General features: G+C 35.7%; 1 protein-coding gene across 1 annotated transcript in view; it reads right to left on the reverse strand.

Moving 5' to 3' along the window:
• Positions 1-1008: 1008 nt before the first annotated feature.
• Positions 1009-25709, reverse strand: part of LOC100375893 (gamma-aminobutyric acid type B receptor subunit 2-like) — a 28529-nt gene continuing 3828 nt past the window's right edge. The window contains exons 2-21 of the mRNA XM_006824673.3: positions 12054-12191; positions 11546-11716; positions 11118-11219; positions 10734-10799; positions 9121-9312; positions 8343-8570; positions 7909-7969; positions 7446-7526; positions 6824-6974; positions 6390-6516; positions 5859-5966; positions 4903-5025; positions 4494-4604; positions 3877-4101; positions 3078-3242; positions 2826-2973; positions 2212-2323; positions 1601-1947; positions 1351-1408; positions 1009-1229 (exon numbers count right to left, since the gene is read on the reverse strand). Coding sequence (XP_006824736.3) covers positions 1380-1408; positions 1601-1947; positions 2212-2323; positions 2826-2973; positions 3078-3242; positions 3877-4101; positions 4494-4604; positions 4903-5025; positions 5859-5966; positions 6390-6516; positions 6824-6974; positions 7446-7526; positions 7909-7969; positions 8343-8570; positions 9121-9312; positions 10734-10799; positions 11118-11219; positions 11546-11716; positions 12054-12191 — 2685 coding nt within the window. The 3' untranslated portion in view covers positions 1009-1229; positions 1351-1379. The remainder of the gene's footprint in view (positions 1230-1350; positions 1409-1600; positions 1948-2211; positions 2324-2825; positions 2974-3077; positions 3243-3876; positions 4102-4493; positions 4605-4902; positions 5026-5858; positions 5967-6389; positions 6517-6823; positions 6975-7445; positions 7527-7908; positions 7970-8342; positions 8571-9120; positions 9313-10733; positions 10800-11117; positions 11220-11545; positions 11717-12053; positions 12192-25709) is intronic.

Consider the following 25709-nt stretch of genomic DNA (forward strand, 5'->3'; position numbering starts at 1 on the left):
TATATACTATAATTGTTGTGCACAACAATATAGTTATGATACTCACATGATAGTCAAACACATAGATAATTATCCTATATTATCTATTTTATGTACTATTCATTATATTGTCTCTCGAAATATTCATAATGGTCGAATCCGGTTGAATACATTATTTCTGTCAAGCAAAATGCATTTTAATAAGCCGCGGAAAATTGACAGTATGCCAAAGTGGAATCCCCCTACAATCTTCACAGGAGTAATGTGCGGCGTACAGCACCAATAACACCTTACAAAGGCTGTGTTTTTAATAAGAACCAGCGTGTTATGTAGCAGGTAACACACGTAGAGATGAATATGTTCATTCATGAAGTTCATCATTTTTTATCTCACTGATCTGAAGATGTCTTGTATTTCATTGTTGCGTCATTTGACGATCAATTATCTGTATGTCACTTATCTCTACATTTTTTTCACGTCATATTCTCAAACTGCAATTTTAATTTTGTTTGAATGAACAGTTGGGCATGTCATGGAGCATATAGTATTACATTGTTGGAGATGAGTTCTTAATAAATATTATGAATAGAAATCATCAGATTGGGACTACTTTGATGACAATTTTATGAAAACTGTAATAATATTGTCATCTTCTAGAAACGTGAGCAATGCAATAACAAAGTAACATATTAAATATTCAGTATCTCATAGCAACTGACTCGTAGCGATACTAATACGGGCACGAACCGTTGCGTCGTACTGTCTGACTAATACGTAGAAGACGTTTTGAAGATGGAGAATTGACTTACATATATTAAGAAATAATATCATAAATATTGTATGGGAATATTTTATAATTTACCTGATGTCTTATATCATTAATACAAATGTACAGTCAACTGGACTTACAATATATATCAAGGCCAAACTATGGGGGTTATAGTGGCAACTGAATAATTGATATGAGATATTCAGTCGAATTGATGAAGCCGGTGGAACAAAAAAATATTTTGAGCATGAACAAACTGGTTGTGTTATTTATACATATTTTATTATTGCACTTAACGCAAATATTGTCTCATGTTTCTCTTTTTGAATTTCAAATATAATACACGATTTCACTGTAAAATCTCATTTAATATAATCATTTAGTATCTATTGGGTAAATCCTGGATTGGTAACCATCATTGTTGTTCCATTTCTTAACGATGGATATAAGTCATGTACAACGTCATCCGATATATATAATTCTGGAAATATAATAAATTGGGTTTTAGAAATATTTTAGTTGTTAACAGTATGTTGGTTAACCTTGTTTTTTGTGACTCTGTGTTGTAAATAGGTAGGGTATTTAGAGAGAATTAATCTTACCAAAACTAACTAGTAACCATATGAATACGTCAATACGGTGACTCCAAATTAGAAGTAACTAAAAATAAAATTAAAAATACAAATGCAAGTGAAACTAGTGAGAACTCGTGGGTTTATAATGAAAATACTGTGACAAATGTAGTTATGATGTAAACAAACACAAAGAAAATCTAGTTGGCATGACACGAGTTTATGGATGAGAAGTAACAAAACAAGATAAAGTAGTAAGGAGTTGTAAAACAACTTTTACCTGGAATGTCATCATAGCTTTCATTGTCGGAATCAGATAGTATTGCTGTTTCTTTGAGGGAATCAAATAAACCCGCCGGCTCAATTGGAAATTCAAATTCATTATTATCATAAGGATCTACATCACCACTTAGTAATCTACTTGTTGCGTCTTCTACTTCTTCACAACATGTAGTTCGAATGTGTGGCACAGTCTGTGAATATTTCCGACGACCTTTGTCTGGTTGCTCTTCCATTGCAGCTGATGCATCAAGACAAATGTCATTATTCACACCCTCACCTTCTTTATCCAGGTCGCTGCTGTTATTGGACGACGCGATCGTTGGCAATACTTTTTCACGATATTTTCTATTTTAGATGAAGCATAAATGATTATATTCATATCAATCATCGAATAAGACATTTTACGAAGATTCCAGCCTTAAAAACTAACACTTAAAACATATGCAGCTTTCATTGAATTTCAGAGCAAAAACTTACAGGGCCCATAGGAAATAAGCACTTTTCATAATTCGATAATAATATTACATTTATTATTATTTAGTGTTTTGCAAAATGTCTTTATGTGAACAAAAGAAGACTTGTTTGTTATGTCACTATTCCACCCCTTACCTACTAGTCAGCTCGTAGTAATCTTTATTCGATGAAGCATTCCTTGAATTGGAGGTTGGGCGAGAGTATACAGAGCTGGTGTTCCGGGAATCACAATTAAAAGAAACACTTCCTGGCGAACGAAGAATAGAAAACACATAAACGCGACGCAGCATTAAATCTGGAGTAATCGATATCTCTTCAAATTAGGTAAATATTTTTAATGTGTCACTACGTACGTTAAAAACTCGACCACGTTGTTTTTCAGTGCTGTTCATTTAACTATTTATGACTACCGATCGACAACTGTATATATCTTGTGTACCTAATTTTCTACCAATGTTCCCCAAAGTCGACTGGATAATCAAACATAAGGCATTTTGCGTAGGTGGGAAATTAAACGTTGTAACCCTATTAACCCAGACATTCCACTGATCGTACAGATGCGTGTATATCCAGTTAAATTATTTACGATTATTTGTTGTTGATATTAAATCACTTTTAGAGATTTTTGTATTCAGTCATAATTAATAACATTCCCAGCAACCATGACGTCGTACAAACGGGAATTGACGCGACATCACGCGGATTGTCGGGTATTGTTCTCTAAGTATTGGCATTATATGTATTTTTACCACAAATATTGGATGGCAAGTCTTTTTCCTCTCCATAAATAGACGTGACGCTAGTTTCCATCGCCATTGCATTCGTCTGTGAAGGTTCATAGCGATAGGCGGGTTCCATACCAAGTTTAACCAATAAGCCGTTAATCTCTTTATCTTTCTGCAACAAACAGGTCACCGAGAAATGTTTGAATTTTAAAATTGTGACAGTTATTAATTAGTTATAATGTACAGTGAATAATATTTTGCCTGCAGGTAACATACCTCAGATAGCAGTTTTCTCAGTTTTGTATGTTCTGTTCTAAGACATCGTGTTTTCAATGGAACGTTTGCGCCGTCAAAACTCGACGCCATTTTGAAACTTCCTCTGCCACTGAGGCATCGAATCTTCCTCCCTTCGCCTCTTGGGTCTCTTTTCAATTCAACAAGCTAGGAATAGATTAGGAGGTTACATGACATTTGACTCATAACACATCATCTGACATGACTATATTGCTGTGGGATGAAATTAAAATCCCGTGATATAATCAGATTAAAAAACTGCTACTTTATCTAATTATAAATCATAGGCACATGAACTGGAACATAAATATCACATATACTGAGATGGAGAATTGCAAGAAAGAGCAATAGAGCTCTGAGTTTTGTAAAATCAATATGCCCGTCAGCCATGTTAAGAATGGTTTGAAATATTAATTTAAAACATCAGACAACATGGGTTGACGAGAAAGTTTTGCCCATTGGCGACAGACTTGCCTATCTGATTACTACTCTAAAATTCACCATATATGTCAAGTCAAGTAAGTTTCATTAGTGCTTTGACATTCGTTTCTGCATCGTGTTTACTGGTGTTAATACTACTTATATGAAATTTGAATATCCGGGGACGACACATTTTATATAACGCGATAAAAATAAAAAGCACGGATAAATAAACATATATAACAATAATAAACGCAATATATATTTGAGATCAAGGGCGTTATATAATCGGTACACAGGTGTAGTACATATGATGTGAACTGTAGCACAATTACGTAACAATTTCTAGTTGTGGGCTTACCTTTGGCAGGAAGACTAGACAGAGTGTCACTGTTGTACAAAATAGTATAAAAAGTGATATGATTCCGAACGTTGCGTTGGGATTATTGGTTATAAGAAAAGACAATGCCACTCCAATTACGCACATCACAACAACGTTATAGACGCACATACCGATGTATTTACTATCGTTTAATGCAGGTATACTAACGTGGCGAGTCTCCCATGCTAGAAAACACCCAAACACCTAGAAAAAAGTTTCACAGTGTTAATTCATTCATTGTGTAAACATTACTCTCGTAACATTTAAATCAGTAAGCAAGCAAATCGGCGCCAGCGATTGTGTCATTAGAAAAGAGTCATTACATATATCTTATTAATAACTATGAATACATACATACGATCGGCGTAAACTAATGAGTGTTATTGCAATTAACAAGATTAAAGTAGATTTAATTTCCTGTCTCATTATGTTATTATGTCGATTACAACATACACTTTCGATGACATTATTAAAAATGCCTGGCTGATTGAAACAACTAATTGCGAATGAATAATACAGTGTAACACGAACCTAATATTGGTAAAGCAAAGGTATTCCTAAATTATAGATAATGCACTATATTAATGTATACTAACCATTAGTACTCCTTTATAGACGTATATGACAGCCAGCCATATTGACATATGAACACTTTCACAGTGTTGCATAACAGGTACAAAGAAGACATCTCTCCCTTCAGGGTCGGGCTGTTGAAAATATCAACAATTTGAACTATGTAAATTATAAAAATGTACTCAAATATATCACTATTAATCTTTAAATAATATTGAAATCTGGTAATAAATATATATTTTCAAATAAAAAGTACTGTATATATCTTACAACATTCTTACAACTCTTTCAATCGATTTATTGTTTGATCTATAATTAGGTATGTCGAAGGGCAACAGTGTGTAGTTTAACTATGATATATAATCTAAAGATAACGTTAATGTTTACAATGAATAAACGAACCACAGTGCATCTATACGATTAATGAATTACCTCCTCTTGGCCCTCAATTTCCATCCTCTTCATCGGATCTTTTACTTCCCATGTTACCAATAGCAACACATCGATAAGTAACAGCACGCCCACTATTGCGAATAATTTGTTATCTCGAATTACCTGAAATTGTTTTAAACGTTACGGCAAAACAGGACTTCAGGAAAATAGTATTTGACGGCTCGGTAATCGCGGGTGTCTACTGACATTAAAGAGCAAATGCAGTGAAACTATATAATGTAATCTTTGATACACGACATTGAGTTGAATTCCGCCTTAAATATCTTGAAAACATGTACAAGACTGTCGGGTCATCGAGATGAAACATGCCCAATCCCATTGTTGCCTCGATGATATACACGTGGCGGTAATTGTATTTGATATAGTACGATTAGAAAACAATTTTGTCACTGCAATCACGTAATGCGTTTCCTATTGAATGTATTGTTGCGTCTATACAATGCTTAGCTATGGATTCTGACAGACACGATAAATATATAATGATTCACTGATGATGTGACTTATCGTATCTCTCAGATTACAGTTTTTTTTTACTATTGCGCGAGAACAAGCAAAACCACGTGAATGTTGAAGAACTGAACATACTATTACTTATGGTTGACATATAATATTAGTCAGGTATTAGTTACTCAATATCTATATTATTCAGCGTCGTGTGTGCAAAGAGGATCATGTGTTCTGACCGACAGGTATATATTTGTGTGACAGATTACCACAGCTTTCGAGCGGGTTTGGCGACGTAAATGTGAGATCACTGTTGGGCTTTCGAGTGTGGTAAACAGAATCCTGTCGGTGTTTAAGGCCAATCTCCGATGTCACACGTTTAACATTCCGTAGAAAATCAACACTTGAATTACTACTTGACCACTATCTATTTCACAAACACTGCCTCGTCAAAAAAAAGTCACGAGGATATATACTAAAACTCCACTTACTCGCTTTTTCATTTTAATGTTTGTAAATATACTGTGTACTCTCCAAGTTTTGCTGAACATTGCTCCGAACGCCCCGGTGAAACCAATCGCCAGCATCCAGGCACGGATCTGAGTGCAATATAAAATGACAGATGAGCCTCGGAAACTTAATTATAGCCATCTGTTTCATTATCTAGTGAATTTGATTGATTATCACGGTGCTATGTGGTGTTGTATACATGCAATGTTCGAGAGAAACTATTCCGAATAGTGAGTAGTCTAAATTCCACAATCGACACGTGGTTAATAATTAACTTCAGACGTAAGAGATGATTGCGCTTTGTTATTATAATCTATTCGGCAGAACGAACTCTGTAGTGCCAGCAGCCTTTCCATAACCCCGGTATATTAATAGAGCGGCCCGAGGTGGAGAACGCGCACATGTAATCATACATCAAATCAAATAATGGAGTAGTCAATATGAAATGACCAAGACTGAATTAGGATTCGTTGTAATTACAGTGCAGCTCAATCTCTCCAGCAGTAACTTACCGAGCATAGAACGTGTACGCCTGTGAGGTGGTTTCCATCCAATCCAAGAAATAATATAAAACAGTAACACAGTATGCCACCGAATATAATGAGGTTATTCAGATAAGGACTGGACATCTTTATGAACCTTATTTGTTGTAGAATTAACAAAACATAGAATATTATAATATGAGATTATGCACATTATGACTAATTGATCTGTATCAAATGGCACTATCTTCGATTACGTCAGCCGCTGGCTTATTTTACTTGTTTTACACATATTGTTCATGTACGTGTACATACAAAAATGACTCGCCTTCATGAACTTATATTATAAACGTAACCACAATAATAGATTCTGAAAGTTATAAGCGCATGGTCAGTGAATCTTCTCATTATTGTGAATGGTGACAATAGAGGATAAGTTCGATTCTAAAAACTGTACAGCTCACCTGTGCTTTCTGAACCGCATATTGAAGAAGAGAAAAAGTAAAGCCAGCAAAATACCAATATACGTTAAACAGCACATGATGACGTAAAGAACAAAGGATACACCACGTTGAATGCGAATAACAATAGGTTGATCTAAAGGCGGGGACCCGTCTGGAAAATATATAACAGTTCGAACATTATGCAATACTGAACGATTCATTACAAAATTGATGAAAGATGTTATTATCGATTATTATAATATAACATGGTAGAAGGCAATCGCAGTTCTTGGTTTTTAAACAGACGTTACAATGAAGCAGGGTCATTGCCTGATTATATTAAATAATAAACAAAAACAAATATTACATGTACCTACCTAATACCAAATTCTGAAACAAATTATGGGTTGTTAAATGTTCAGTGCAGTGAACCATTTATATATTTAAATATATGTTGAGTAGTGATGTAACGCACTTAATGTATTGCATATATCAGAATCTATACCATATGAAAAATACATTTTGTAAGCAACATATAGTGAATCAAATATAGTGAATGTGGACCTGCACAAAGACGGTGACACAGGTGGTGATATAATTAATGTTCCATGTCGACAACTTCTATGTATGAACTTTATCTCACCTGCCCAGTGTATCAAGTCATTGTTAATAAAGTAGTCGTCACTATGTGCATGGTACTCTCCTATATTTGCGTATCTACCATCTGAAAACAGAATCACATTACTTAAGTGTACAGTTTGTAGGGGTGAACACAATTCTTTGCCGAGCTTCAAATTCGTCTCATATTACCATATATGGCAATATGAGGCACGTACCCCGTTTAGGCTAATTGGTGCCAGTGATACAGTGAGTTTTCTGTTTACCAAGTCAATGCAGATGGAGAAACATTGTTGCGGGCAGGTTAGTTTAACTTCGTACGTACACTACTAGTACGAATTGCAACCAACATTGTCCTAATTTAAATCAGAAAATGCTACGATGTTGTGAAAACGAGATATACATCGTCAGATAATACTAATCACCGAGGAGGCCGCGACGTCACATGAAGCAATTATTTTGAGCTCAAAACCAAAGAGTATTCCTACCTACAAACTGCTTATATAAAATAGTTCCCAATCTATCTCCATTCCTGAAACGTACACGGCCCTGGAATTAAACGAAAACAAACACTTCAATTACATACATACATTCAACCTTTCTTAAGGTTGTAATATCGGGAACATTGTGTTGAAAGCTCTTTTATTTTTAGTAACCTCACACATTTCGATCAGATGCAGTACCAACAAGAATTAAAATATAAGATACAGTGATGATTCTGAACAAAATGAATCTAAATGAGGTCGTAATTCAATCCTGCGTGCGATTCAGATATGTGATTATTTTATTATGAACACACAATGACGATCTACGGAATTGCTTGATAATATTCGTCTACGTAGGCAAGTTCCTTTCAGTCCGGATATCATGGGCATACCGAAACTTGACTCATTCTTTCGTATCTGTTCCGATAATGACTCACCGTGACGCCAACGAAATCAGTCTCGTTCATAGCCTCCATAATCATCTGAAACACATCTTCATTTGCATACGTGTAATTTACAAGGGATGTGACGTTGCTGCCCAGTTGTCGTATCACAGCATCCAGTGCAAGTGCTATAGTCCAAACACCGTCATATGCATAGCCATGAAATACGGTATAGTTGTCGCCATTGTTGGTGTTGTATTGATCTTCGTACGCAGAAGCCGTCTGAAAAGGTGACGTTATATTAGATGAGATGAGAACACGTGGATGTCGTAGAGTATACGTTTAAAACGCCATATTTTCGCGATCGAATTCAGTGTAACTGGACAGGTCGAAAAAGCACATTATATAGGTCGGCGCCACATATTACCAATTTATATTTGATTATGCTCGCTATCGGAAAGCTTTTCTGGGCTTCTGTGTTTCTATAGAGAATATTGCAAACATATTGACAAGATCATTTGTTTATTTTTCACATGTAGTTTTCAATCTTTCAAGAACAATGCTTGACATTTGGAACGATCAAAAACGAGCAGACTCGCAAAAGAAAAAGTTCGCGCACACTACTGGCTTACATTGTACTTATATTTAATGTGTTATCAACATACGCATGTATTAAATAGATAGTCCAACAATGTTTTAGTTACTAATTACAGTAACAGTCATCTTTCAGACGTAATCACTGTGGGTGCCAATGGCACGGAAATATTTTCTTTTCACTTTTGGTGATAAACCGTTGGAAGTCATTTAGCTTGGATAGAATATCGTCACTTACTAATCCCGCTATCATCTCCGCGCCAGTTGTTGCTAGGGGCAAAACATCGGTTGCTATGTAACCCTGGATTGCATCATATAATTCATCATCTTTGCATCCTGCAAATTCACTCGTGCTGTTCCACCAATTGTCGGTAAACCACCCGGGAAGAATCCATACGTACTTATTGCCTACCAATTGATTCTTTCTCGCCTATAATTATAATTAAATATACAATAAATATATAAATAAATATATAAATAAATATACTAATAAATAATAAATAGTCTGTTGAGGAATGCACAGCGGAGAACTGGACATAGAAAACGTTCATTGTAAGATGTTGCTCTTTGCTCATTAATAATGCATTGAATACCACGCGACATTAAAATATCCGAGAGCACCCATCGGAATCAGTAATAGCGCCACATAGTTGTTGAAGTTGAGAGTTAGACCAAACCTTATATCACACGTTTTCATTAGCTACAGATGTTGTACCTCGACTAAGACGACACTGTCATGGCCGAGGCACAAGGTTCAATTTACTATACCAGTTCACAAGTTGAGCTCAGCTATGACAATATTGATTTACAAGTTGTGTGCAAGTTATCTGTAGTGATTAAATTCTGCATACAACTGAATACAACTGTAGCCTTTACACATGTGCGGATTTATAGAATTATACAACTGTTGGTCACGTGATTCATTGTTGTGGCCTTTAATTTATTTTAATTTGGAAACGTTTGTTTCATACAGATGTTAAACAGGCCGCCCTTGTATTTTTAATATAGTGTGATTTCTACAGTTGTATTTATATGGCAAGTGTAATCGCCACATATAACGAATTGTTAAAAGACGGCCACCAGGACGACTACCAGATCATATCCGGAAAACGGCCCGCTAATTAACAATTGCAGTCTCATAATAGTACTGTAACTAACCCTCACATATCTTCTTTACAATGTAAACCAACCATACTTGTATTGATACGAAGACTGTTGTGATAGCATTGAATGAGCTGTCAGTATGTAATTTCATATGCGAGTGGGTGGTTAAAATATTTGTACGACTCGAAACAAACATTTAACAAAGGTTAATTCGACTGAGTGTCAATGTGTACGCGCTTTATATGCGTACATCCGTAAAAATCAGGACATGCTGTGATATGTGTCTTAGCAGTCTATTATAGTTATTACAACGCTCAAAGTGATTTGAAATATACGAGGACACTTTTTTATTAGGACGATATTTCCATGTTCTGGAATGTAAGTTATGCGCAAATAAACGACCAAACGACTACCACATATGCTCATTTGAAAACGTCGCGACTTTGAACAATCCTGTACTGTTTACATTTACATTAGAAACACATTGTCTGACTATTTAATTTATATCAAGTTCAGTTACACATTTACTTGGATCGTAAACTATCCCAGAAGTTTAATAACATAGCTTGCCAACGTTCTAAATCAATGCGGATTAATTATTGTTAATTGCTGACAGGAATTCACTCTTTGTGGGGGGGGGGGGACTTTTATGCCCGACAGCAGACTATAACCTTGCAAAATGATGTTGGCAATAAACCTGAGAAGGAATTCCTTCGAATAATTGATTGAACTGTCTAATATACTTACGCTACAGAAAACCTGCTTAGCCATGACCTCATCGAAGTATCCGAGTATTATCCTCGCGCCGGATTCCTAAAAAATAGTTTAAAGAGAATTGGTTTAAAGCCTATGATACCTCGTTCTTTAATATACATTATAATAGTAGTGGCAGACATAAAAAATATACATATTGCATCATAGACTTATAAACCGATTCCCTTGCTTCCTCTATGCTGTTGCGTGGTATACATATAATGGGCAATTAGGTGATCAGACTGTTATATATACATACAGTGTTTTTGAAATCGTCAATAATAATTTTAAATCTCGTCAAAATGCACTTCCCATGTGTCCGGATACGTGATAAATGTTAACAAAGCGATAACACCAATAAAGATAATCTCGTTTTACCTTTATGCTTTTTACAGCGCTATATGGGTTATTAGCGAAATTTGCAACCTTGATTAGTTTTATGCCGGATTTCTCCAAAATGCTAGACATTTTATTGTGTGCCTGTGGAAAGAAACATAAAAATCAATATACAGTAACCAAAGTGGAAACAATGCCCGAGAGAACGCTACATATTAAGTATTTACGATTCTGGAGCCAGTAAGATAATATTGATACCGACAACTCGGCGATTTTGATTAGGAAATGGATAAATATTACATTATAATGAATTAGTGCAACGTGCAGTCATAACAGCAGTAGTGATATGCATGCCTCAAATGAAGAACGCGGAGAGTCATACGCAATTTCCTTCTGTACTCCTGTGTCATGTTTAGTTTCACTCAACTTGCTGCCCCCACTTTCTCAAAGAAAACACCAAGATAACTCACTATTGAGAACCGTGGTGTGTCTTGGTGTATTGTCGCCACGTGGGTCCAATTAAAATACTCCAGTAACTTTAATTTGGCAGGGTTGAAGTCAGCTTCAGAAGGAACGGTGCGGAAAAACGTAGGGTACTTCTCACGTTCTGATAAAAACGGTTCTGTGTTTGCGTAGGAGAGCTGTTAGAATAAATAAATAAATAAATAAATAAATAAATAAATAAATAAATAAATAAATAAATAAATAAATAAATAAATAAATAAATAAATAAATAAATAAATAAATAAATAAATAAATAAATAAATAAATAGCTATCGTGTACTAATATGTGGTATTTGGTGATTCACGTTTTTCTATGGGAACATATATCGGGAATTAAACAATGACTATTTACAATATCAACAGTAATACTGCTCCAAAAAGCTCAGTACAATATGGTACGAATCGATATCTTTATTTTAGCCAAAAGAAATACTCAACAAATGTCTCTACATTACGTCTACAACGTCACAATACCTGTATTAAATTCCACCATATTGCAGCCTCGGCTATGGGCGCTGTCACGTTTGAACAAATACCACCAAAAACCATTAACTTTGGAGGACCTGTAGCCATCGCTTCGAAGAAAGCTTTGGTACCTTCCGCCATATCACACTGTTGGAAAATATGAAAAATAAAATAACATTTCAATGTGTCCACAGGCCTGCATGAGGTTTTGTTGTCACCGTTTTTCAATGAATATATATAGGTTATACATATAAAGACCAGTGGTATTTTTTTGACGTTTATAATACATTATTATTCATCTGTCACCGTAACGCCATAAGTTACAGCGTGCCGTAATTTTACGGTATTTTACGGGGTCTTTTCATCCTACCATAATATGAAATTCAACGCGCGCAAGTGTTCTCTAATAATAAAAACAAACATGGCTGCTACCAGGGTTTGACCGAATTCCGCAGAATAAAGAATTTGATTTGATTCTGTTCTAAACTTTTTGGATTTCGGCATTCCCATGATGTATTCTTAGAAGTAAAAGATGTATAATAATAAGGTTATTACGAGGATACCTCAATGTATGCACTCGGACAGTACGCTGTCGCAGCGGAGGTCGATACACCCGCTGTACTGTCTTCGTGCATACTTTGAGGTATCCTCGTAATAACCTCATATTATTTTTGAATCAATCGCTGGTTACTCATAATTTACATTTGGATGGCATCTGTTAGCTGTGTTTGTTTAGGGGCAGTGGGAGAATACCTTTATTGTACCAGTAGAGTTAATCCATTTGCTCCAGCATGACCACCACAAGCTAAAAAAATACGCATTTTGCAAATATATAATGTATATGGTCAACGGTACGTTAATAACATATAATTAGATATGCAACAAATGCCAAAACATTGTAAAGTTTTTAAGATATTAAGTTCAGATCTGCCACAAAAACCCCATAAATAGAAAAAAATCAGCCAATGTCTCTGAATGATCACATCGGAGAGTGCTACGTTCCATATAACAGACTCACTAACATCAGATTGCGGCTCTGCAATTGTAGCTTTTATCATGGTGTTATAATAACGTATCACACTTATATCAGCGTAACGCTAACACGGATTAATAGAGATTCGAAACCTTAAGTGATAGAAATTGAAGATTCATTGATACAGCATTTGGATTACGTTATCGCAGATGTCAGTTCGCAAAGCGATTAGATCAACATATACAGGAACCTTAGTAACACAGCATGGATTTAAATTAAATAAAGTATTCACTAAGTATAGTAACATATTTCATTTATCTACTTTTCTAAAGCGAATGTTTAGAAAATGACCACGATGAATTGCATATATCTAAATGTAATGCGACGATATAGCGAGTATGTGTCCATCTCCACTAAGTATAACAATGAGTTGAATCACAGCGACTTCGTCGTGCAAATGTGGGAGTGAGAAACGAACTCGCCTTACAGGCATTTCCGATGAAGTTGGTGCGTTCTTTCATTACTGATGGACAATAATCACTGTTGCAAAAACATCATCTTTGTCACTCTTCGATCACGGAAAATGCACTTTAACCGAACACGTTCACGCCTTGCAGCCATATATGCGTTGTACAAATACAGTATGTATTGTTATGAATAAAAATTACAGTCGAAGCATTAAATGCGATGAATTTAGGTTCTGGAAATTACACTTTTATAGAAATCGTAGAAAAATTAATCATGTCGCAGCTGAAATTCTGTGCAAATAACGCGGACTCGTCATAGGAATATGCATTGTACATTTCATCTGGGTGCTATGTGGGTCATTATAACTTCGCATGGAAAATGCATCACGTCTCTTTCCCGCCTATTCAAAATATTTTCTTAACGGAAATCAATTCACCACGGCCGTTAACCACACATGTTGAGGTGCAACGAAACTCCTTATGGCAATCAAAAACTATTGCCAATACATTCATTGAGTCACTATGACAGCTGTGGGCCACAATCTCTCGAAGAATACATTGGCACAAAATGCACGGCCACATGAAGCATTGGCAGCACTAGACAGCTGCCAAATGAGTATAGAGTCACAGTAGAAATCGGAATGAGCTCAATTATACGATATCGTACCTGGCAATGTGTATTTATACTGATACGCATTCAAAGTGACCAATGACGCCATACTATGTACAGGGAGTTTCATACATGCACAGTTTTGAGTTCATTTCCCGATAAAGAATGGACTGTGTGCATTTAGAGGATTCGCTCAAAAAGTGATGGACAATTACATACTTATACATTGTATTTATACTATATTTGTGTTTTTTGGGAACTAATAATCAAAGATGATTTCCAGCAGATAGATAATTGGCGAGGACAAATGTAAGTTGGTAAAACATGAATTGTATATCTTCTTCAAATAAAATATCCTGACCCTGACCCGTGGCCTAAATTGTGCTCATAAAATGAGACATAGGTTGTAATAATTTGGTGTAAACGTTATAGTCCCCGTCAAATAGTGCCTCGTGGGTGGGCCAACATTAATAGTCTCGATTTTAGGAGACATAGTAAAAAAATACTAAACAGTAATAACGATACACCATTGTTTTTACACACACTATATTCATGTTCATTCATGAACAACACGAGTATTGGTACCCCATGTTTTTCATTTCGAATTCTGTTTCATGTTAAGTATATAATCTCGTGCTTATAATGAGTGTATGCATTTGTGTATATGGCGGCAAACGTCGAGTTTGCATACACAGATAATTGATGCCTTGCCGACAGCAAGGAATGTCGGCGATAAACCACTGAAAAGGTCAATATTATAACATAGATTAGCGGATGATCTGAGATGCATGCGTTTACTGGTGGAAATCAGTATTTTATCCCCGAGATGATTATATCCCAACAGATGGGGTGGATACGTTGGTTAGCCTATTTGCACCTGGAAGACTGTGGACAATTCACGTAGCCTACTGATCACTCACTAATTTAAAATAGAATGTTCACTCCAGTTCACTGACCTTATAACAAGTGTCCTTCCATCGATTACCCGCCCCCCCCCCTACATGTCAGTTTGAAACAAAGTAGCTAGAATACTGCTATACGTTGACCAGATATGTGTAACTGTCGTATGATTATATACAAAACAACTCAATATAGCAGTAGTGAGGTTTATACACATGTACTGAAGATTTAATAATATTCAGTGTAATTTGACATGCGATATCGCAGTGGTGTCAGACAAACTGAAGCAAACAACTGGAAACACATCATTTGACAAGTTGAATGACAGATGAAAAATGACGTACTCCCTTGGGTCAACGTCCTCGTATACAAAGCAAATATAATACAACATACTTGACATGAACTGACTTAATTGTCAGTATAACACAAGGTAACATCCAGTGCAGACGTAGTCTTTGTTATCGATATGGTTTTGCATCACATTAAATCATTTTATTTTCTGTCACAGGATACCTGCTAACTGAGTTTTATCAAATAATGTTTTATCTATGGATGTCAGAATATATATCGTACACAAGAGTGAATGCACACATCGGAGAATCGTGTTACTCCCAGTGTATGCTTACTCCATACCAACAGAAGTCATGCTTATCATACCGTCCTGCGTCAACAGCTGTCGTATGACCTGTAAGTCTGGCTATTAGGTGCGGGAGACTGAAGAATGAAGTGATATTTTGATCCATACATTCTGACGTGTCTATCTGCTACTCATGAATCATCTGAGATAACCGTGTACAAATATTGTCATCCCAGCGTTATTCTTACGCAACAGCGCGCGCACCCGTCGCTCATATGGCCCCAGGTCCGACGTAATTCATTACAATTACGCACCTCTGCTTTCAGGTGTCGCTATGGAAAAAGTATATATGTGGAGAACATGACGTTCCTTGTCATCTTCGATTGATGTTTGTGAAATAATGAAAGCGTTGAATCAATTTCAAACAAAAGCCACTTCATTTGGCGGTTCACTGCTAAACAGATTAATGAATCGAACCATCCATCGCTGGAGTGTGTTATTTACTCTTTCACGCCATGCAGACATTTAAAGTCCTTGTTGTATATAATAAAGATGTATTTCAAGTTATGGTTCAGTGAATTCAACGTCTATACACGGCGGCCATTCATCGAGGTAATTCCCACAAATGGAAAGCCACAGTCAATTAAAAAAACATTGACCACGTACAACACGATCGAGTCGAGCGCTGCAATGATTAATTTAAACAAGAGTCGTACTAAGTGTTTAAACTAAGGTAGTTAGAAAGTTCAAACTACGGTCGACTCAACTAATCTCACGAGAGTGAGTAATGAAGCATGCAATTTGCGATGATTACGTATTATGCAAAATAAGGTCAGCGAGGTCGTTCATCATACACGTATAGAAGAAGCAAGTAATAAACACCAAATAAATATAAAAAATATAGTTAAACGTTGGGTACCTTGTCCTTTGTCCGTACTCCTAGAAATTATGATAAATTGTCCATATTTTTTTTCATCATGGGCAAACCCAAATTCTCGTAATATATAAACAATATACAATGTGAGCAATGAATGGTACTAATATGCATAATAACTTTCAATAATTGTTTGAATAAGAAAATGAAAAGTTCTGATAATGAACAGGAGCCGAAAATGAAATAACATTTTATTTCAGCGTAATTTCTCCCACCCACCGACTTGTAAGTGCAAAAAATTGCTAAAAAAAACTTATTTTTAGCATCTTTTTTTTTCCGCCCGCCGCATAACAAACCCAAGTTGTAATTTCGTGGGAATATCATGATCAAAGTACCGAAGTCTCGCGTAGATAAGAAACAAGGTTATACATGGAATAAAATTGTATTTCATTTCTTCTCTCCGATTAATGATCTCACTTACAATTCTTTGAGAATCACACAAATCTAATGGGAAAAAAAAGAATTAATTTTATTTTTTCCGCCCTCCTCAAAATAATTGCAACAATGAATAAAAAAGTCTGGCCTAAAATATTTTTTTTGTCAAAAAGGCAGTTACTAATATACGACCTGTCCTGACTTAAAAAGATCCCCATCATCTACTAATAACAAACAATGCACAAAAACAAAATTACAGTTCACCCATAAGAAATTAGTTAGGTACTGGTCATTAAGAACAATGAATCACTACAATTGTTCATATCTACTTTTAGTACAGTCATGCGCTTACATCTCATAAATCATGCATCAAAGCAATGACTAGTAAGTTTAAAGAAGTTGAAAATATTTTCAAATATGATAAAAAAATTCCTAAACCAAAAATTGTTATGATTTCGTTATAAAATAAACCAAAATATCTAATACAGTCCAAAGTATGCAATATACACCAGCATTGAAATGTGTACGCTGTTTAATTCTTCTGTTTTGTAATTTGTTTTGATAAATATTTACTAACTTGACAACAGCTCTTGATCAACATTGTATGTTGTTTTGTGAAAAAAGACAAAATTGGCATTTTAGCACTCAAAAGCAAAGACAATGAATACATGTGTCGTTGATTAAATTACATCTGTTTCTGTTTAAGATGTGTACCATTATGTTGACGTTGGAGTCCAGTGTTCCCAGGTGTTTTGATGATTTATTACACAGCCAGAAATTGATATTCACTAAAACCAGTGAAGCATTTAAAGACAAATACTGTATGATTGTAAGAGGTCAAGCCAGCTCAATTTGAATATTTAGAAATTTAAAGCACAATTTTGTCAATATCTCATGGTATGTGCACACTAGACATAGAAAAATCGAAATTGGGCAAGATTGTATATAAATACACTATATAACCAAGTTCGGCAATAACAATTTGATCAAGTTATTCTTAACACAATATAATATCAAAAACAACACTTACATCATTCACCCAATATATTATGTATTTTGTATCAATATTACGTGCAATCCGATCATTACTACCACACCTCGTTCACAATCTACTAGTGCAGAAATTACAAACAGCGTATATATAATATTGGAAATTAAGATAATGATTACACTAATTTTTCGTGTATTATTTTTATCTCAGGCACGAATGTTTATCATTTTATAAGTTATTGGATGATTAGTAAGTTAAATTAACAATCGTTAATTTAAATAGGTCATATAATTCATTAATTAATTAATTAATTAATTAAAATACATATGTACTCTCACAGTATTGATACGAATCCCATTCAAATAATTTATAATCTGCCAGTCATAGTCGATCACTATAATGAATAATGTCATGACGTGATTTGTCAAAAACATATGAAATACGGTATGCTTAATTAATATTGGTTGTATGTACATAATAAACACTGATTAATATGCATGAAATGAGTTTTAATGTACAAGGAAAATAACAACTTTATTTGGTACAAAAACTGTGATTGTTATGTGTTGTATCGCAGCTATAGCTGTATATGATGTGTACAGATAACTTGAAGACAACTTTTTATTTTGGAATTGTTTAATAAGTCTTCTAAGTGACGATGATTAGATTGATCAGTCATAGTTGTTTTTTTCAATTTGTAAACTGACAGGTGGTAGAACTTCTGCATTGAAAATGTTTCTTAGTTTTGACGCAAATCTATTTGAAAATGCTTTTTAAAAAGACATGACGTCCTTCCAAGAGTTGAACTACAAGCCATTTGGGTGAATTAAAGTACAGAGTAGAGTGGATAATTAAAGTTGCGTGCATTGTTGACAGCTTTTAAGACTGTTGAATACTGCAATAGGATTATTTGACATTAAGATTATAGACTGAAGGGTAGAAATCAATCTATGCTCGCCCAATTTAGTATTTGGAGTATGATGAAACGGTAATAATTATCTTTTCAGCCATGTTTGAAGTATTATGTTTCATTTTTTAGTTGCAATAATAACACAAACATGCATATATATATATATATATATATATATATATATATATATATATATATATATATATATATATATTCACACGCCACTGAACGCCCTCGCTGTCTGCGAGACTCTTTGCGCACGCGCAGGTAGCAATGACACATATGTTTACTACTATATTGCCAATGGCTATACATCGTGTTGTCTGGGAAATATTTTCTAATATGTTGACCACTGGTGTTATGGTTCGGCAACTATTACATGTAATTGTCATCTTCTCTTCACGCCCAGTACGAACCATTATCTGAATTGTTTTATTGAAAATTGATTCTCGTGATCCAGCAACTATATATATATATATATATATTCACACGCCACTGAACGCCCTCGCTGTCTGCGAGACTCTTTGCGCACGCGCAGGTAGCAATGACACATATGTTTACTACTATATTGCCAATGGCTATACATCGTGTTGTCTGGGAAATATTTTCTAATATGTTGACCACTGGTGTTATGGTTCGGCAACTATTACATGTAATTGTCATCTTCTCTTCACGCCCAGTACGAACCATTATCTGAATTGTTTTATTGAAAATTGATTCTCGTGATCCAGCAACTATATATATATATATATATATATATATATATATATATATATATATATATATATATATATATATATATATATATATATATATATATATATATATATATATATATATGTTTAGTTATTTTGGTACAGACCAGGCATCACATTTTTATACATTATAACATATAACTGATTTGCTTTTAGGGGCACAGATTTAAAAAAAAATAACAGCATTTCAACAATAATACTAAGTAGTTTTTCGAGTATGACTGAAAATACGCCCTAGACCTCTCGACACCCATTTTTATATAATAATTACATAACATAATATAACACTACATAACACGAAGCTTAGAATATGCTTTTCTCTCTATTGTCAAACTATTTAAATCTTTATTTTACCAATGTCCTTATGAAATGACTGGGACAATATTCACCAGAAAGAATGCAGTATACAAGTAGGATATACGCACAGTGTGTGTCGCCTGAGTTTGTACTAACGGCTTCAATAAACAATAACATTTACTCAAGAAGTAAACATTAACAACCTTTTAAGTTTAAAGGAAAACACGAGTGAAATTATGTTTTATTTATATTATTTATCGCCGTCGGCATAATATTGTGTGTAACTGTAACTGGCAAATTTTAGCAAAATAGTTTAGCATATCGTACGTTGACCGTATGTTACTTATACTGAACAGTTCTTCGAGCGGCGAGCGTTATCAACACTTCATTACACAGGCTATAGTGTACTCTATCCCCAGCCAGCTTTGTACGACGTGGCAGATAAGCGAGAAGCTGTCTTACCCTCTCTAGAGGAGTTAGCGTGTGAAATCGTATATTCAATGAATACAGTCACCCGCGTGTATTCATGCATCTGCCAGGACCACTTAGAATGCATTCGGCTTCCTTGTAAGACTCGTTGACAAGACGACGGCGACTCTGTGATGTACTCATGGAGAAGGCGTGTATTGGAAATCGTTTACAGAACTAGAGTTACATCTCCACGCACTCCCATTATATTGCCAATAAAAATCTACAATTGACTTTACTTCAGTGCTAACACGCATCGTCACTCTGGTAACATGTATCGTCGATTTCACGCTTGAATACATTTTACATTTTTAACTCAACTTTACGAAGATAATATCACGAACGATTATTTGACGTCCTTTGTCTATCTAACTTCATTACTAAGTGTACTGTATTTAATGGCAATGACCATGGACAAACAATATAAATCATTTACTACTAAACCTTTGATCAGTACACTACCCCCAAATCAACTGACTTTACACTAAATAACTCTCACAATGTACGTACACGTACAGACATAGTCATATGTTCATGGATACGTCACAGCAGAAAGTAGCGAGTCTGGTTGTCGGTTGGTCGGAGGTTGAGCGTCTCTCTGATTGTCCTTGAGTTGAGCGCAAACATAAACAGAATAACCATTGCATTAGTTGCAGAAACTTAAAATTTAGTCTTCCGTACATCTAAACTATAATACTTTCCATTGAATAATTGATCAATCTGAAAACTGTATGCATTTAATTGGAAAATACGTTGGATGTTCTGCTTCATTTTAGATTTTGCTATTTACTCTATTGTGAACACTACATGGTAAACAACGTTTTCATTATAGCTAGTGTGTAGCTAGCTGAATTTGCAGCGAATGGCTTGGATTGTTTGTTTGTTTGTTCAGAGGTATTTAATTTGTTCGCAATTTATTGAAATTGATGTCAAAATCGGTTTTGTTTTTTTCGTTATGCGGTAGTTATGCAAATAACTCATATAAATTATCATGCTTGCCTTGCCTTTATATTTACAAATACAGTGGTGATCTATTAAATGACCTTGGACCTTAATCAAGCGTTGCTAATATTACCTCATTAAACAAAACGATATATATATATCAAAAGTTAGTCTATTGCCTCGAAGTTAATTTCTTTTCACGAACGCCACAATTAGCCAAAGGACAATCAAATTCGATTTATAAGTGATTAAATGAAAAAAAAACTGTACAAATTCTGTTTTACATTGACACATTATAATAAGTGGTTGCGTGTAACCCCATCTAATGGTTCTTTCTTAAATCATGGCATTTTTATGGAGACCATAAATAGTCTTTTAATTTCATCGCGTCCTCGCTGTTGATAGCGTGATGCAGTTTACGATCAGTTCACAATCCTCTTCTTGAAGAAATAATTAAACAAATGAAGCGTAACGGTATGTTTGTGTATAATTGTCACATTCACTGTATCCCTGGAAACTATTCTGCCATTCAATCGACGGACAATTGTGAACGTCGTAAGAATTGCATTAGCCGAGGGGTTGTTGGGTCAACTTTTTTGGCAAGTGCGTTCTATTTTTCCTTAAATCTGGCTATAAAACAACGTTATCAATAGCGCAAGTCACCGTTGCAAATACCGTTATTATTATCGTTTTTTTCTGAATGCCTGATCCATAGTTATTTTTTTCTTTAAAATGTTCATTCCAAACTGAAAGTAATTGCTTGTAGACATTTCCCTTTTTACCAACGCAAGAGTGCAATTTTGCAAAAACAGAGTGTTTATGTGTTTATACCATGATAAAAATGAAAGTGTACAAGTTGTTGCAGAACTGATGTTTCAATTTCTACTCTGTCATCTGCAAATGCCATTATTTCCAATTTGTCATCTCATTAAATGTTATATTGTAAGGACGATACGTGCTACGAATAGTTAAGTTAGTTAGAATAGTTAAGGATGTAAACAGGAAGTTGACGTCGACCAGTTTCTACTCATAGTCAGGGGCTGCATATGTAACTAGGATTTGCAACGCGGAAGACGAAGACATGTGTATGTCGACATATCAAATGTACGCAGAACAATTATGATCAATTCTGAAAAAGTTTCAGTTTCTAGGATTCGACGATCCTGGTGCAATATCGTAACTCAAATGTCGATACGACATATCGTTTCACCTCACGGGTTGCTGCATTCAGCTACATGTACAGTGCCCCCCCCCCCCGAAAAAATGCGCGACCACTTATGGTGCGCTAGGTGTGCAAAGGGTGCTGAGCAGATCTCATGCAAAAGTTCGTGCCGCCGCCTCTGATGTATGTCTATTTGGAGCTCGATAAATCCGTGATATATTAGTATTTCAGACCGTCTTACATAAAGTTAGAGAATCCCCCATTCAATCATCATCGTGCATTTCTAGGTGTGACACACTGCTATAATATTAGTATAATAATTCGGTATATACTGTACAAAGCATATTTTTCTCTGCTATCTTGATGTGGTCGAATCTTTCTTCTCCGTATTTACATGTCCCATCTATTGTTAAATGTCTGCAATGTCGTTTGATCTATTGTTAGCAATGTCTAAAGTTTATTGTTACAGTAGGTCATCACAGTTGTTGTAAATAGTTGCATGCCAAGGTGTGTCTAGATATAAAAGGGATTGAGGTCATCGCAGTATAGAATTCATTTTCAAGGGGACATGGCACTAAAATTATAACACTTGGGCTTCGTTATTAAAGAAAAGAACTGCTGCTATTTATTGTTAAATTGTGACTGATTGTGGCCCGGGATGCTTGTTTTGTTGTATGTGTAGCTGTTTTTGTTACAGTCCATTGTGAGTTGGTATCGCGTGGGTGTGTGAAAAGTAATGAGGTCATCGAGATTATGATTTCTATTTTCAGGTGGTAGCATGACTGTTCATATTCGTATTTTTTTCAGCAATTGAATTGTGCTTTTAGGATATCCTTCTTCAACCGGTAGGTTCGTTTGTGGTTCAATGTGAGACACACAACGGGGATTTCTTGGTGGTTACTGGCCTTGAGCTTAGAAGATGTCATCTGTGATTCTGCCGACGTACGTAAACCACACTGCCGTAAACCATATTTGTGCGCTGTTAAATGTTTATCGTAAATTTAGACGAAGATTATTTTATAGATGTTGTTGGCATTGCTCATAGATAGTGTATGTTGTAGATATGGAGAAAACATACATCGCTCTTATGCGGGTATAATTGCACACCAAAATAACACCATGCTCACGATTCCGCATCTGCATAGGCAACTCCTACAATGGTATACAAATATGCAAACAAAAACGTGAACAAAATTTGTGGTAGAAAGAGTCGGAAGAGTCTAAAATATAATACAGGAAAGTGCAGATTAGTGTCAGGTCGATACCCATATATATATATATATATATATATAAAACACGCAGCATGCGTGCGACACATAGCGTGTGGTGTATACAACTAACCCTGGACTATTGTCTGGTAACAATGTCGTAGATATGCCTCATATGAAACGTTTTGAATAAATATGATCATTATCTTCTTATTACTTTCGCTAAAGTGTGTATTTTGAGCAAATGTCCATGGCTATATTAAATAAAAGATATCTTAATATTCATCGGAACAATTTCACTTATATCTTACTCTCATGCACTATCTCTGTTAGAAAGATACAATAATAATCAAAAGACGATATTGAAAAAAAAGGATAAAATTATCAAGATTATTGGTAAATATTCATTATTATTATTATGCATCTGACACTGTAACGCCATAAGCTACAGCGCGCCGTAATTTTACGGTTGTTTACGGTGTATTTTCATCCTACCATATAAGGAAATGAGAATTCCAAATAAGGGATGATTACGCGCGTAAGCGTCCTCTAATAATATAAACAAACATGGCTGCCACCAGGGTTTGACCGGACTCCACACAAAGAAGTTCACTGATTCTGCTCTAAACTTTTTGGGTTTCGGCATTCCCATGATGTATCCTTGGAAGAAAAAGATGTATAATAATGTGGTCATTACTATGATACCTCTAAGTATGCACGGAGACAGTACGTCGTTGCATAGACCTCATACTGCCGCTGTACTGTACGTCTTCGTGCATACTTTAAGGTATCCTCTTAATAACCTCATATTATACATCTACACAGAAAACAGTAGAATTTGCCATTCCGTAACGGATCGTATCAACACTCGTTCTAAAACGTATCGGTACTCATTTGAATATTTCTTTGTAATGAACATTGACGCACTCCAGGTTCAGAGGCGCGGCACGAAATTTTGCATGAGGGGCGCGACCTTACCAGAGGGTTCGGGGCATGCTACACCTAAAAAATGTTGAAATATAGACCCTCTGAAACGCTATTTCCTGCATTTTTGAGTGGCAAATTGTGTGACACAAAAGGTTTCAGCTTGATTTTGGAGGGGCGACGCTTCTCAACATTTTATTCGCGGGGGTAACCGCCCCTCTGCCCCCTGTACCGCCGCCACGGAGGTTAATGACTTCACATTTCAAATGCCTTGCTTTGTTTACATTGGATGCAGAAGTGCTATAGCGCGTGTTAGAAATAGAGCCCCGTCACGCAAGCAAACGTTCCCACAGCGCAACACGTGTTTCGTTGTCATTACGGCCGATAATTTCTCAATAAATAATTGCTACAAGCAGAAACAAAGATGTATACGATCACCGTATTGCCTTGGTGCATAACTTTCTTGGTAACTTCATAATATGATCAGAATCAGAAGTTTCAGACAGTGTCAGTAGTATCTGAATATACACTAATTGTAATAATAACACAGTCTAATGACACACCAAAAATAGAATGTGTATCAAAGCGCGTATCAGGTAGATCAAAGCGCGTGTCAGGTAGATCAAAGCGCGTATCAGGTAAATCAAAGCGCGTGTCAGGTAGATCAAAGCGCGAGTCAGGTAGATGAAAGCGCAGGTCAGGTAGATCAAAGTGCGAGTCGGTAGATCAAAGCGCGGGTCAGGTAGATCAAAGCGCGTGTCGGGTAGATCAAAGCGCGTGTCAGGTAGATCGAAGAGCGTGTCAAGTAGATCAAAGCGCGTGTCAGGTAGATCAAAGCGCGTGTCAGGTAGATCAAAGCGCGAGTCAGGTAGATCAAAGCGCGGGTCAGGTAGATCAAATCGCGGGTCAGGTAGATCAAAGCGCGTGTCATGTAGATCCAAACGCGTGTCAGGTAGATCAAAGCGCGTGTCAGGTAGATCAAAGCGCGTGTCAGGTAGATCAAAGCGCGTGTCAGGTAGATCAAAGCGCGTGTCGGGTAGATCAAAGCGCGGGTCAGGTAGTACGAATGTAATCCTCTCTATTTTGAAAACTTGTTTGCATATTATATTATACCAGGACAAGCTTATGTTTGTAAATAGCAGGTTTCGGAATGGCCGATTAAACACACTTAG

The sequence above is a fragment of the Saccoglossus kowalevskii genome, chromosome 7 (assembly GCF_978046115.1).
Source record: "Saccoglossus kowalevskii chromosome 7, keSacKowa6.1, whole genome shotgun sequence".
In the NCBI taxonomy this organism is placed as follows: domain Eukaryota; kingdom Metazoa; phylum Hemichordata; class Enteropneusta; family Harrimaniidae; genus Saccoglossus; species Saccoglossus kowalevskii.